Source organism: Vipera berus (genome assembly GCF_964194415.1).
Source record: "Vipera berus genome assembly, chromosome: 9".
Taxonomy (NCBI): Eukaryota; Metazoa; Chordata; class Lepidosauria; order Squamata; family Viperidae; genus Vipera; species Vipera berus.
Window position 1 is genome coordinate 21940143 of NC_138212.1, and position 15133 is coordinate 21955275.

Here is a 15133-nt window from a genome sequence, read left to right on the forward strand (position 1 = left end):
CCAAGCTAGAGATGCCCAGGCAAAGTCCCAAAGTCAGACCTTCCAATTCCTCATCTTGTGGATGCTTTCATGCAGCCAATGACCCACTGAAATCCAAAGTGTAACCCAGAATGGAGGCTATGTGAGCAAGGGGAACTGTGTGGCTGGGTGGCAGAGAACAGGGAAGGGAAGGCTGGTATCTTCACCATTTTACACTGCAGCTCCTTAAAACAGCTACCTGTATGCCCCTACAAGAAGCTCTGTCTGAATTGCAAAGAGTGGGAAACATCTTAAAAGAATTCATTTATTTAAATTGAAGCACCTTAGGGTTGAAAATTAAATTGAAAAGCAATGGAGGAGAATGAATTTTCCTTACAGAATCTGGGATGATGATGATGATGATGATGATGATGATGATGATAATAATAATAATAATAATAATAATAATAATAATAATAATAATAATAATAATAATAATAATAATAATAATAATAGAAGGGATCTTGGAGGTCATCTAGTCCAACCCCTGCTCAGGCAGGAAACCCACGTCTGTCCAGTCTCTTCTTAAAAATGAAGAGTTAGAATCCACCCTAGTCGCTCCTTTAATACCAAAACCCGGTACTAGTTTTTGGAAACTGCTTCTTCATAACTGCCTTATATATTTTTTAAAAAAATATTTTTATTTTTAAAACAGCTTTAAAGTAATAAACCATGTAACGTTCTGAATATACCGAAGCATCTTCCCAGGAATCCCACTGACGATCTTACAGGCCCAAAGCCTTCAAGATGGGCTTCCTTCTTGGAACAGGAAGTGCTGGAGGAAATGCTGGGCCTTCTGCTTCTCAGCAGTCTCGGGCGCTGGGCGACCAGGTGGAGGACGCAGCAGGACAGGCCCAAAGACACTCGCTGCCCAGAGAAAGAAGGAAGCGGTGAGGGCTGGCATTGGGGAAGGGGGACTTCAGGGTCCACACTTAGTTCTTTAGTTATTGGGTATGTAAGGCTGTGCCATTATCAAGGAAGTATTTGGGCTAAAAGAGCAATATAGGAATCTACGCAGAGCCAAATAGCAAACGACACGCAGGGAATACAAAACATGAGTCACAGAATGCCCAGCGGGTCAGAGCAGCTTTCCACTAGGAGGGTTTGAGGGAAGAGCCAGGTCTCGCAACCTTCCAGAACATGGAATCGAATGGCGGGAAGCAACCTTGGAAGTCTTCTAGTCCAACCCTCTGCTCAAGCAGGAGACTCTGTACCAGTGATGGCGAACCTTTTAGAGACCGAGTGCCCAAACTGCAACCCAAAACCCACTTATGTATCGTCGGGTGCCGGGTGGGTGTGGCCCATTGGGTGGGCATGGCCCATTGGGTGGGCATGGCTGTGGTGGTAACGGCAGACTGGGTGGGACTAAAATGTTCAATCAATTCCAACTTTGCGAGATCTTTTTTTTTCCCTGTGAGAAGTTGAAATTGATTAATTGATTGAACCTTTTTTATTTTTTGCCCACGGCAGCGGAGGCCTAAAGCAAAAAGGTTTTATAAAACCCAGCTGAAAGCCTAGGACTGGGGCGATGGCATGCAGGCCCACAGAGAGGGCTCTGTGTGCCACCTGTGGCACACATCCCATAGGTTCGCAACCACGGCTCTATACAATTCCAGACAAATGTCTGTCCAATCTTTTCTTTGAAAACCTCCAGTGATGGAGCACCCACAACTTCTGGAGGCAAGCTGTTCCACTGATTCATTGTTCTCACTGTCTGACTTCTCCCTAGTTCCAGGCTGTTTTGGAGAATTGACTGCCTCTTCTCTGTGACAGCTCTCCCCACCCCACCCCAAGTACTGGGAGTCAATTATTATGTTACCTCTGATCTTTCTCTTTGTTAGGCTAGACATATCTCGTTTCTTTAATAGTTCATCATATGATTTAGCTTCCAGACCCTTTACATCTGCGCTCTTTCTAAGACCTCAGAATTTTTTTTAATCATAGTGATCAGAACTGGATGCAGTATTCCAAGTGTGGTCTTACCAGTGCAGTATTAAGTGCTACTAGCATTTAATGTGCTCTTGAAACTATCTGTTGATATCACCTAGGACTGCTTTTTTTTGGGGGGGAGGGTTGGCAGCTGCAGCACACTGTTGGTTCATATTCAAGTGGTGGCCCACTAAGATACCTAGGCACTGTTACTGCTATTGAGCCAGGTACCACCTATTCTATACCTGTGCATTTTGTTTTTCTTGCCTAAGTGTAAAACCTTGCTTTTCTCACCACTGAATTGCATTTTGTTGGATAAGGCTCAGCGTTCAAGTCTGTCAAGATCCTTCTGGATCTTGAGCCTACCTGCCAGCTTGGTGTTGTCTGAAAATTTGATGAGTTCTATCCCCTCATCTAGATCACTTATGAAGGTATTGAAGAGCACGGGGGCTTGGGTTGGGGGTGGGGAATAATGCTGCCCCAGAGAGAGGAAGCAGCAGTGGACAGCCAGGGGCTTGAATTCTGCAGTGCTGCAAGTCATCCCAGAGCACAAGAAACCTCACCCAGATGATGCTGGATTCCCAGAGTGGGTTCCAATCTTGCTTACCGAGGCTGTGCCCATCCAAGTGGTTTTTCCCAGAATGTTGCAGCAGTTCCCGTAGAAATGCCATCAAATAATTGAAGGCATTTTTGTGGCACGTGGGGAGCATGGAAACTACCTGGAAAAGAGGCAGAGAGCCACTGCTGAGCCAGAGATGCCCGGGGCGGTTACACATTCCTGCTCCTCCCTGGGGTCCCTTACCTGACTACTCAGACTGTAGCTGCCAGCACTCTCCACACTGCGGTCGTACAGCTGGAAGCAGATAACTGGCTCTGGAAGACTCTCCAAGAAGAGAAGCAGAGCTTCAGCCACAGAGCAGCTGCTGCCAACTGACAATGATTGACGAAAAGAAAAAGGTTGCTTACTCAGCCTGGGGTTACTAAGCCCCCGTCTCCCTTGGGGGCGGGATGCATGCACATTCAGCACCTACAGCTGAGGCCCGCAGCAAAAGGCAATGATAACCTCAGGTCTGAAAGGCCAAGCAGAGCGACTGGTGCAATCTGCGGGCCCACAAACATGGTGAACAAATATCCATGAGCAAAAGGCGGTCTGGGGGTAAGACTGGGGCACCGATAGGTGGAAGCTGCAGTGTGACTCCTCTGCAGCATTGGCACATCCTCCAGTTTCTGTTGCACACTGGCACAGAAGCAGCCTTAAGGGGCAACAGTGGACTGAATGCAAGGGTGAAAGGAAAAGCCCTTCCCCAAAGAATACCGAGTGTGTCCAACATCCCTGTGTCCAGGCAGTCACGGATCTCCGGAAACTCAGTTCGCAGACCAGGCTGCTGGAACAGGTCCTTCTGCAGGTGAGGAGCAGCAGTGGTAGCGGAACCATAGGAAGATGGAAGTTACTTGAAAACAATTGCATTTTGTCTGGTCTTCTGAAAGTGTATTCCTCTTATTTGCATCCACATCCACAACACACACACACACACACACACAGTGCATACCTGCCCCCATCATCCCATAGCCAGGCTTTTTTTTTTGCACATCAAACTGTCATACAGCTAGTCCTCATTTATAACTGCCTCATTTAGCAACCTTTCACAGATATGACAGTGATGAAAAAATAACTGTGTGACCAATATTTGCATTTACAACCTTTGCACGTCTGTAAAGCAAAGGAAAGATGAAGTAAGTTCATAAGCACAGTTCATTTAGTGAATGCTTTTCTTAACGACTGAGTTGCCAGACACAACTGTGGTCATTAAACGAGTAGTACCCATAAGGAACAGGATTGAGTCAAATAATCTATAGAAACATTCCCAACACTCAAGTTTTTCTATCCTCAACTTCAGAATTATACACCTGCCTACTGAGACAGGATACTCCTGTCACAGTTAGGATGTATAGACTCAGGCGCCTACCTACCTTTTGGCAAGCATTACGGTACAGATGGTCCACCATCATCCACAATTCCTTGGGTAAGTCCAAGGGCTTCTCATCCCAGAAGGAATCTTCTCCTGACCACAATGGCATCAGTGTCTGAATAAAAACAGCAATGTGGGCTATCAGAGCCTTTGTTCTTGCACAGATCGGGGTATCACAGGGTAGCAGGGCAGTATCGTGACAGGAAGATCTTACCAACTTCCTGATGGTTTCTGGCAACATATCTTGGATAGGTTGTCTCATGTGAATGAGAGCGTGTATGGGGGTCCCAAAACAGCTGGGGAGGTAATTTCCTGTCACGGATAAAAAATAATCCTTGCCCTGGTCAAGGTGTAAAACTAAGACATCTTCCAATTGGTCTTCTCCAGAGTTCAAATGGGTTGCTGTAGATTTATTCACAAACACTTCCAGTGCAACGGTTACCTCAGCATCTCAAGAGAGAAGAAAGATGTAAATTAAGACTACCAAGACTGAAAACCTCACACACATCTCATGCACAAGTGGAAAAGAGTTGTTGGAGATTCACGAAGAAAGAGCAGATGATCAAAGATCATTTTTTTTGCAAACTCTGGCTGTAGCCTAATGGAAATAGCAAACTGAAATATTCCAGGCACAAAATATAATAAACAGATCCTATTGATTATCTGGTTGGGATTAAAAATATCAGAAGTCTCACAAAAGCGATGGAGTGCACAAAAACACTATCTAAGGTCAGAAATATAGACCCGAAATCAAAATGCTTCAAGTTCAAACAACCAAAGTTATTCAGGTCTGGTGCTCAGCCACCTTTTCAGGAAAAAAAAAAGATAGGTTGCAGAGAATGAATTGCATGTTCTCAAACCTAAGACCAAACAGCAAGACCTATACTTCTTCTTTGTAGCAGAAACATAAACTGGAACAGAACGCACAGGTAGACACACATACCACAACCCCTAAGTCACCTGATAACAAGAAGCCCTTGCTGGGTTTTACTGTTAACCATGGCTTGCAATAGCTGCTTTCTTGTGGCTTGCAGATGAACTCAAACTGGCAAGGGGTTGGCCCATTGCAGATGGTGAAAAAGTCCACCTGTAGCTGCATAAACTTCACATCCTTGAAAAAGAACTGGAGATGGAGAATAGAACAAAGACCCACAGTTTAGTTCAGCTGCTATTCATCCATCCTTGAAGTGCCGAAATGATTCTCCAGGCAACCCCTATAGATTGCTGTTTACGTTCTGAATGTTTCATCACCAGGCTAGGTGGCATCCTCAGTGGCACTTTGGTTGAAGCTTCAAGTGAAGTCCCACTGAGGATGTCACCTAGCCTGGTGACAAAAACTGAACAGCAAGCCCAGAGAACAAACTACCACCAACATCTGTCACCCGAGCTACAAATATTTTCGATCATTTCTAACCCCTACAGCTTCTATTCTGATTTGTCATCTGATGGTGGTATTCTTGTTTAGGTCAGGTTAAGTATCAATATTGATTAAACCCCCTGGTTTTACTGCCCCGCTCCTCATTTCTGAGGATCTCCAGCCAGTGGGAAATTGATTCTAAATTAAGGTAAAGGTAAAGGTTCCCCCGCACATGCGTGCTAGTCGTTTCCGACTCTAGGGGGCGGTGCTCATCTCCGTTTCATAGCCGAAGAGCCAGCGCTTGTCCGAGGACGTCTCCGTGGTCATGTGGCCGGCATGACTAGACGCCAAAGGCGCACGGAACGCTGTTACCTTCCCACCGGAGTGGTCCCTATTTTTCTACTTGCATTTTTACGTGCTTTCGAACTGCTAGGTTGGCAGAAGCTGGGACGAGTAACAGGCGCTCACTCTGCTACGCGGCACTTGGGATTCGACCCGCCAAACTGCCGACCTTCCGATCGACAAGTTCAGCGTCCTAACCCACTGAGCCACCGCGTCCCCATTGATTCAAAATTACTTATCTATTATTCTTAAAGAATTTTTTTTCTTGGCCGATGACTAGACCTTACTGTTCTCTGAACTAGCATCGCAGATCAGGCTCCCAGTTCTACAACTAGTTAAGACTGTCTTGATCCAAAGAAAGGGACCTTTTGAGGGACCTCTCCTGCCTGAACTCAGCTCCTATGCTAAGCTCCCTCTCTGTGTGGGTAGCACTCTTTTACCTCCCTCTTGGAGAGAGTGACGGACGGGATGCTGGCATTCTCCCTCTTGTCCAGGGAGCTCACAGTTTCCTCAAAGACTTTGCGGTAGAGCTCTTCATCCACCACTTTCACCTAGAAGGGACATAGAGTCACAATCAATGCCAGTAAAATTGCTTTTTAGCACAAGGAACCAGGATGACAAGGGTAGCTGATCAGAATGGTGTGTTTATATGGCTACTTGCCCATTAACTGGATTCTTGGCAGTCCAGTTGCCTTCACCAGAGAAACTGCTAATGGTGGTGCAGTGGTTAGAATGCAGTATTGCAGGCTAACTGTCAGAATCCATTTATATTTCATTTCTAACTATCTCCTCTGAGCTAACCGCAAATCTCATCTTCCCCTGGATTCTGCCATTCCCAAGGGGGAGAGGGAACAGGCATGGAGCTTTATGGCTTTCACTTCCTCCCTTAAATGTAACCTTTGTTTATTCCACTTGCCTGCTGTCCATCACAATATAACTGTTGTGTATGTAAATAGTTATTAATAAGGGAATTAGCTGATTGCAGAATAGCAGGGTTTTGAGCGGGAGATCCTGGTGCAATCATTGGTTGCAATAACTTAGGAGCGGGAAAATAAGCTCCATTGATTGGTTACAGTCCAAACACTATCCCTATAAAAAGGTTGCAACGTTTGACAGTTGACAGTTGACTTGTGTATTCAATAAACTCGTTCGTTGTTTAACCACTCTGAGTCCTCGTCTGTCAGAACCAAACAATTGGCGACGAGGGTGGGATAGACAGAAGACCAGAGATTTGGCGGAATCGTCGCGCAAAGGCGGCAAATTCAGAACGAGCCCCAGTCAACCGAGCGGCCGCGGCAGAATAAAAAAAATAAATAAATTCTCCGAATGGCGCAAATCGGGTCATTGAAGGAATTCGACCCAAACTTCCCCGAGGATTGGGAAGAATACATTGGACAAGTCGAAGGGTTCCTGTTAGTGAACGGAATCACAGACGACCGTAAAAAAGCGGCAGCATTACTGACGATTTGCGGCACGCCGGTCTACCGAATCACTGTCGGACTGTGTCAACCGCAACCGGTCTCAAGCGTGCCTTACGCCGACCTCCTAGCCAAACTTAAGGTCCACTTTACACCAAGAAGATCCGAACTCTTCTGGCGGCGCATCTTTGAAAAGAGGAACCAGAGGCCGGGAGAATCAATACAGAAGTTCGTCGCTGCTGTCAGGGAAGCCGCAGTACGATGCAAATACGATAATTTAGAAATTAGAATTAGGGACCGAGTAGTACTGGGCTTGCGGGACGAGCAGTTACAAAACAGAATAATTGCCAAACCCACCGGCGACCTGCAAGAAGTGATTGACGAACTTTTGACTTACGAGTCCACTGGGTATCGCGACCCCCCCCCGCAGCAGCATGGCAGCGGCTTCCGAGATAAACCAAGAGGGCTATGTGGACTGCGGGGAGGTGGACCAGCAGTGGGAAGAAGATATCGCTGAAGTCTCCCGGCGATTTGGAAAATTAGCGCCAAGACAACCCAGAAGTGAGGGGCCTGAACCTGCTCGCCGGCAACAACCCGCAACTTCGCAAAGACAGGCGGCGGGGACACAACGACCATGGCGGGACACCGCAACCAGACCACGCGACGCGGACAACCAGAACCGGTGCGGCAGCTGCGGAGGCAACCATCCCCGCGCCTCTTGCCGATTCCGTACCGCAAAGTGCAGGGCATGCGGCAAGACCGGCCACATCCAGGCCATCTGCAGGAGCCGGGTTCGCGACAACCGCATTCAAGAAATCGATGCGTGGTCCGAGGGTAAGGTAACCCCTTGTTCCAGTGGCAAGGAGACCCCTAAACCCTGGGTTAAAATTTCAAATCTAGGGGAGGTGGCGCGAGTCAGCCGGAGGAGACAAGGAAAGGGTTACAATTTTCCTGGAGGAAAATTAAAAATCACAGTCCATCTGCAAGGGGTCCCTTGCAGAATGGAAATAGACTCAGGGGCTTCACTGTCAATAATTTCCACTGAAACCCTTGAGAGGATCGAACAAATAAGTGGAAGGAAAATTCCACTTAATTCAACAAATATTCAATTAACTGACTTCCAAAAAAGCCCCATAAAAATAAAAGGAAAGATCAGCCTTAGCGTTAAATTTAAGGGATTTAAGGGGGTCTTAGAATTAATAGTTACGGAGGGACATAGGACTAGCTTAATAGGGGTTAACTGGTTCCCTGCCCTGGGCATTTGGATTGGGGGGATAAATTCAGTAATTAAAAATAAGACCCTCGAATCAGTCTGCAATGAATTTGCAGACGTATTCGATGGATCTCTGGGTAGGTACAAAGGACCCCCAATTAAATTTAACCTAGACCCCTCTGTAAAACCAATCAGGCTTAAGGCCCGAAGGGTACCTTTCGCCCTAAAGGAAAAAATCGAGGCCGAGCTCGACAGGCTTGTAGGCCAAGGGGTATTAGAACCTGTTGAGGGTGGTTTGTGGGAAACGCCGATTGTCACACCCCTCAAACCCAATGGGGATGTGAGAATCTGCGCTGACTACAAGGCCACCCTGAACATTGGAATGAAAAAGCATGCTTACCCGGTCCCGACGGTGAAGCAGGTCCTCGCCACGATCCAGGACAGTGCCATGTTTGCCAAGCTAGACTTGGCGCATGCGTACTTACAGTTGACTGTTTCTAAAGAGGCTGCAGAGGCACAAACAATTGTTACCCACAAGGGGGCGTTCCGGGTCCACAGACTGCAATTTGGTATTGCAGCAGCTCCAGGCATCTTCCAAGAAGTGATGGAGAGGACCTTAAAGGGCATACCTGGAGTATGCCCTTACTTTGATGATGTCCTGATAGCTGGAAAAGATGAGGAAATGTTAGTAGAGCGGCTGGAACAGGTACTGGGTAGATTTAGGAGGGCTGGATTGAAACTAAAAAGGGAAAAATGTAGCATAGGGGTTAAATCCACTGACTTTTTGGGGTTTAGGATTGACAAAAATGGAGTCCACCCTACCCCTGACAAAATTAAAGCAATTAAAGGGGCCCCAGAACCAAGGAATAAGGCGGAATTACAGGCCTTCCTTGGCCTGGTAAACTTTTACCACACGTTTGTGCCCCACAAGGCTGCCATTGCAGAACCCCTCCACAGACTCTTAGATAAGAAGACCCCTTGGCAATGGCTGAACAAACACAGAGTAAGTTTCCAAACTCTAAAGGACATTCTGTCCAGTAAATCAACTGTAACCCACTTTATAGAAAATAAAGCAATCTACCTGGCGTGCGATGCTTCGCCCTATGGTGTAGGGGCTGTAATTAGCCACTTAGACAAACAAGGGACACAAAGACCAATTGCATATTACTCACGTACACTAACCAAAGCAGAGCGGAATTACGCTCAGATAGACAGGGAGGCATTAGCAATAGTGGCAGGAGTAAAAAAGTTCCACGACTACCTTTATGGTAGGAACTTTACTATACTGACTGACCACAAGCCACGGATAAACAGACTCCCCAAATAATGTCGCCTAGAATGCTGAGGTGGTCCATTTTCCTCTCAGCATACTCATTCTCCCTCCAATACAGACCGGGCAAGGACATGGGACATGCTGATGCCCTTAGCAGATTGCCCCTAAACATAACAGAGGAAGACCCTGCACCAGTGGGACAAATAATGTCCCTACAGGATATTCCGGATTGGCCCTTAACTGCTAAAGACTTAGCGGAGGCAACAAATAAGGACCACATTTTAAAGAGAGTAATGGCCTGGGTCCTGAGTGGGTGGCCAAACGCCAACCCGGATGAAAAATACACTCCCTATTTTAGAAGGAAAGATGAACTGTCAGTTCATTTGGGATGTTTACTCTGGGGAAATCGTGTGGTTATTCCAGGAATCTACAAATCAGCCATTTTACCAGAATTACATGAAGGACACCCTGGAATTGTACGGATGAAGGCGTTGGCTAGGAGTCACTTGTGGTGGCCAGGTTTGGACAAGGACATTGAGGAATGTGTTGCCAATTGCCATCTGTGCCAACGTTCTAGGCCTGAACAACAACACATCCGTACGCATAAGTGGGAGTTAGCTAGAAATCCTTGGTCCAGGATTCATATTGACTTTGCTGGACCTTTCCAAGGGTTAACATTTCTGGTAGTGGTTGACAGCTTCTCTAGATGGTTAGAGGTAATACCAGTCAGTTCAGTAACCTCAGGTAGAACCATACAGGCATTAAGGGGCCTCTTTGCCACTCATGGGTTGCCGGATTTAATTGTGTCTGATAATGGGCCACAATTCACATCTATTGAATTTCAGGATTTCCTCAGGGCCAACTCGATTAAGCACAGAACATCAGCACCCTTCCACCCATCTACCAACGGCTTGGCTGAACGGAATGTGAGGACCACAAAGGACGCCTTAAAAAGAATCATACGCGGCGACTGGCATCAGAGACTGGCCGAGTTCTTGTTGGCCCAACATACGACCCCATGTTCTGCTACAGGGAAAAGTCCAGCTGAAATGAGGTGGGGAAGGAGACTAACCACCAAATTGGACAGATTACACCCGGACAGACTTCTTCCAAGCGCTGAACTGGACATTCCTAACAGAACATTCAAAGTGGGGGATTTGATTTGGGCCAGGAACTACGCCCAAGGGGACAAATGGATTCCAGGGGTGGTGACTGAAATTTTAGGCCCCCTGTCGTACACTATTGAGGGGGAAGGGAATAGGATCTGTAAAAGACACACAGATCAGCTGAGGAAGAGATCCAGTGGGTGCTTGCCAGTAGAGGGGGGCCAAAGCATATTTGGGGAAAATAGCACATCCAGGTTCAGTAATGACAACACGCCAGAGAGTGTGGTAGAGGAATGGCAAAACATCTCATCCCCTGGTACCCCACAACAACAACATCAATTTAGCCAACTAGACTGGGAGGTACCCCTGCGAGGTAGGCCAGTGATCACTGAGTATCAAACACAACCCAATGCACAAAATAGCAACAGGGAAAATTCAGAGTCTAGTAACCCAGAGCCTAGGTCCAACACAGACAAGCAGCCAAGCCGTCAATCAGGAAAGGGGGTCCCTAGCAGCCAGAGTAATAGATACCCTTCTAGAATACATAGGCCACCAAAATATTTAAAGGACTTTGTAAAGAAATAACAACGACTGGGGGGTAAGGGGTGTTGTGTATGTAAATAGTTATTAATAAGGGAATTAGCTGATTGCAGAATAGCAGGGTTTTGAGCGGGAGATCCTGGTGCAATCATTGGTTGCAATAACTTAGGAGCGGGAAAATAAGCTCCATTGATTGGTTACAGTCCAAACACTATCCCTATAAAAAGGTTGCAACATTTGACAGTTGACAGTTGACTTGTGTATTCAATAAACTCGTTCGTTGTTTAACCACTCTGAGTCCTCGTCTGTCAGAACCAAACAATAACCAATTGCTTTCTCACTAGGCATTCCCTCTCATCTTACAGGAAACTAGGAAAGTGGGTGGAAAAGGGAGGAATGCAACCCTCCGGAATCTGGTTTGTTTCTCCGAATGAAGTGTGAAGAGGGTGGAAATGATCCTGCTGCAAACGGACTGTTATATCTCCTTTCCCATGATGGTCTTACCACCTGGAGCTTGGCTGATCTGGACCTGACCGAATGAACCGTGGGATGGGGTTTGCTTGGGGACACTTTAAAAATATCGATCTCTGAGGGGATTCCTCAGATCCTGTCTATTATGCCTGCTATCTCCTATTTCTTAGTAAAAGTTCCTGCTTGGAAAATCTCGTCTCCAAGAGTCTTTCTTTCTTCAGATGTGGGCTGAAGTGGGTTCTGACAACTCTGCCCACTGCCAGGAATTGGCTCAAGGTTGACTCAGCTTTCCATCCTTACGAGGTCAATAAAAAATCAGGACCCAGATTGTTGGGGGCAATATGCTGACTCTGTAAACCGCTTCAAGAGGGCTCTATGAAGAGATATATAAATCTAAGCACTATTGCTAAGTGCTACTAGATAAGCACCACAAAGTTTAGTGAGGATCTGCTTTTAAACTCTAAGTAAAGGTAAAGGTTCCCCCGCACATGCGTGCTAGTCGTTTCCGACTCTAGGGGCCAGTGCTCATCTCTGTTTCAAAGCCGAAGAGCCAGCGCTTGTCCGAGGACGTCTCCGTGGTCATGTGGCCGGCATGACTAGACGCCAAAGGCGCACGGAACGCTGTTACCTTCCCACCATAGTGGTCCCTATTTTTCTACTTGCATTTTTACGTGCTTTCAAACTGCTAGGTTGGCAGAAGCTGGGACGAGTAACAGGCGCTCACTCTGCTACGCGGCACTCGGGATTGGACCCGCCAAACTGCCGACCTTCTGATCGACAAGCTCAGCGTCCTAACCCACTGAGCCACCGTGCAATATTACTTAGATTTATATATCTCTTCATAGTTTTACAACCTAAACTATTCCATATTAGCAAGTCTCTTAACTTCTCCACTCACTTCAGTTCCAGTTTCCACCACAATCACCAGAGAAGCTAAGCCACAAGAATTACCCTTGTTTAGCCAAACTCCACTGCGGTAAAAGTCCTTTTTGAGGAGGACGTCGCTCTCATTTTGTTAAACGCAACAAGGGGCTGGGTTCCTTGGGTTTACCAACGTTACCAACATGCCATGCAGAAAAGCAAAATAGCAACTTGAATGCGTGCAAGTGGGCAGAATGTAACAGCAGAAGACTCCGAAGCCTTGGTGACCAGACTGAATGGCTATGCCAGCCTGCAAAGCTGAGGACTGTGAGGAACTGAAGATGTCAACAAGGGCCCAGGAAGATGGGAGAGGCAGGGAGGACCTGAGCCGAGCCTACGTCAACATACCCCGATGCCAAACACAGCACTGACTGGCTTGTGGTCACTGTTCTTCAAGGACAGGTGGCTACGGTAGTCCAGCTGAGAGACGGTCTCTCCTTTGAAGAGAATTCGGTCACACCAGGCGAAGGCATTACATTGCTCGCTGCAAGAAAAGCAGAAGCCGCCTCTGTCTACCAACTCAGTGTAACTCCACCAACATTTCTCTCTGGCACTTCTTCTAGCAGCCCCTTCTGGAATGGGGGCCTCTTCCTCTCCCCCAACCCTTGTATGAGGCAGCCCTAAGTTATCCTTGGCTGTTCTGCTGTTAAAGATGAACTTTCTCCTCTCCCCCACCCCCCCCCCCGAGGACTTTTGTTGTGCGTGGTCTGAGGCATTTCACTGGACATTTTGGAAGTCCTGAGACTTGCAGTTTCTGGGCCACGGATAGTCATTTTCGAAACAAATCACAACTCCCCGAATGAAGCTTCAACGTTCTGTTAATTAATTAATTGAAAGGGTTTGTATGGCCACCTATCTTACAATCACAACTCTGGGCAGCTCACAACCACCGTATAAAACCAGTTGTCTTAAAAACAAACATTTTTTAAAAAAAATAAAATAAAATTATATATTAACAAGATTTATAAGGCCACCCAGCTCAAACAGTGTAATTTTCTGCCAACAGAAGCAACCGACAGAGAGTGTCTCAACCTCACTGAAGGGGAGGGTTTGTGGGGATGGTGCTCAAGCTGCAGACCACTCTGTCCCCTGAATCCAAGCCACAGAAACTGCTCATGGGGCCTCAGCTGCAAAGCCCCTCTCAGGTAAAGCACTGCTTAGGACTTTCCCGGCACTGAATCACAGAATCATTGGGCTGGAAGAGACTTTGGGAGATCTTCTAGTCCAACCCCCTGCCCAAGACAGGAGAAATAATAATAATAATAATAATAATAATAATAATAATAATAATAATAATAATAATAATAATAATAATAACAACAACAACAACAACAACAACAACAATAATAATAACAACAATAATTCAAGGTTGACTCAGCCTTCCATCCTTCCGAGGTAGGTAAAATGAGGACCCAGATTGTTGGGGGCAATTAAGCTGACTTTGTAATAATGCCGCTTGGGGTGTGTGTGAAAGCCCTAACAAGCAGGCATATACATAGAATGAAGGCTACTGCTAAGCTTGTAAGCCGCCCTGAGTCTTCGGAGAAGGGCGGGATATAAATGGAATTAAAATAAAATAAATAAAAATGTTGGAAGGGGCCTTGGAGGTCATCTAGTCCAACCCCCTGCTCAGGCAGAAACCCTATACCATTTCAGACAAATAGTTGTCCAGTCTCTTCTTAAAAACTTCCAGCGTTGGAGCATTCACAGCTTCTGGAGGCAGGTAGATTCACTGGTTAATTGTTCTAACTGTTGGGAAATTTCTCAGTTCTAGGTTGCTTTTCTCCTTGATTAGTTTCCATCTGTTGCTTCTTGTCCTGCCTTCAGGTGCTTTGGAGAATAGCTTGACTGCCTCTTCTATGTGGCAACCCCCGAGATATTGGAACACTGCTATCATGTCCCCCCTCATCCTTCTCTTCATTAAATTAGACTTCCCCAATTCCAGCAACCGTTCCTTATATGTTTCAGCCTCCAGTCCCCCAATCATCTTTGTTGCTCTTCTGTGCACTCTTTCCAGAGTCTCAACATCTTTTTTACATCATGGTGACCAAAACTGGATGCAGTATTCCAAGTGTGGCCTTATCAAGACATTATAAAGTGGTATTAATACTTCACGTGATCTTGATTCTATCCCTCTGTTCATGCAGCCTAGCACTGTGTTGGCTTTTTTGGCAGCTGCAGCACACGGCTGGCTCATATTTAGGTGATTGTCCAGTAGGACTCTGAGATCCCTCTCACAGTTACTACTTTATTACTCTATAAAGTTACTACTTTACTACCTTATACCACCCCAGACAAATGGGAGGGTTAGGGGGGATTGTTAAAGATAAAATGTATGATAAAACTTTTCAATAAAAAAAAAAGTTTGTCCAATCTCTTTTTAAAATCGTCTAGTGTTGGAACAACCACAGCTACACAGGACAAGCTATTCCACTAATTAATTGTTCTCACTGTCAGGTAATGAATGTGCTGCCACCACAACCATAGAAGTCTTACAAGAGATTAATTAAAGCACAACAGCTTCGATCCAGAATAGGTAATTTCTCTTTAGTTCCAGGCTGGATCTCCTTCAAAT

At 46.2% G+C, this 15133-nt stretch overlaps 1 protein-coding gene across 1 annotated transcript in view; it reads right to left on the reverse strand.

Annotated features, from left to right (window-relative positions):
- Nucleotides 1–303: 303 nt before the first annotated feature.
- Nucleotides 304–15133, reverse strand: part of INPP5B (inositol polyphosphate-5-phosphatase B) — a gene marked incomplete at its 5' end in the record, with an annotated part of 39994 nt that continues 25164 nt past the window's right edge. The window contains 9 exons of the mRNA XM_081335322.1: nt 304–885; nt 2555–2666; nt 2750–2877; nt 3263–3347; nt 3919–4032; nt 4132–4367; nt 4878–5040; nt 6057–6167; nt 12907–13042. Coding sequence (XP_081191448.1) covers nt 761–885; nt 2555–2666; nt 2750–2877; nt 3263–3347; nt 3919–4032; nt 4132–4367; nt 4878–5040; nt 6057–6167; nt 12907–13042 — 1210 coding nt within the window. The 3' untranslated portion in view covers nt 304–760. The remainder of the gene's footprint in view (nt 886–2554; nt 2667–2749; nt 2878–3262; nt 3348–3918; nt 4033–4131; nt 4368–4877; nt 5041–6056; nt 6168–12906; nt 13043–15133) is intronic.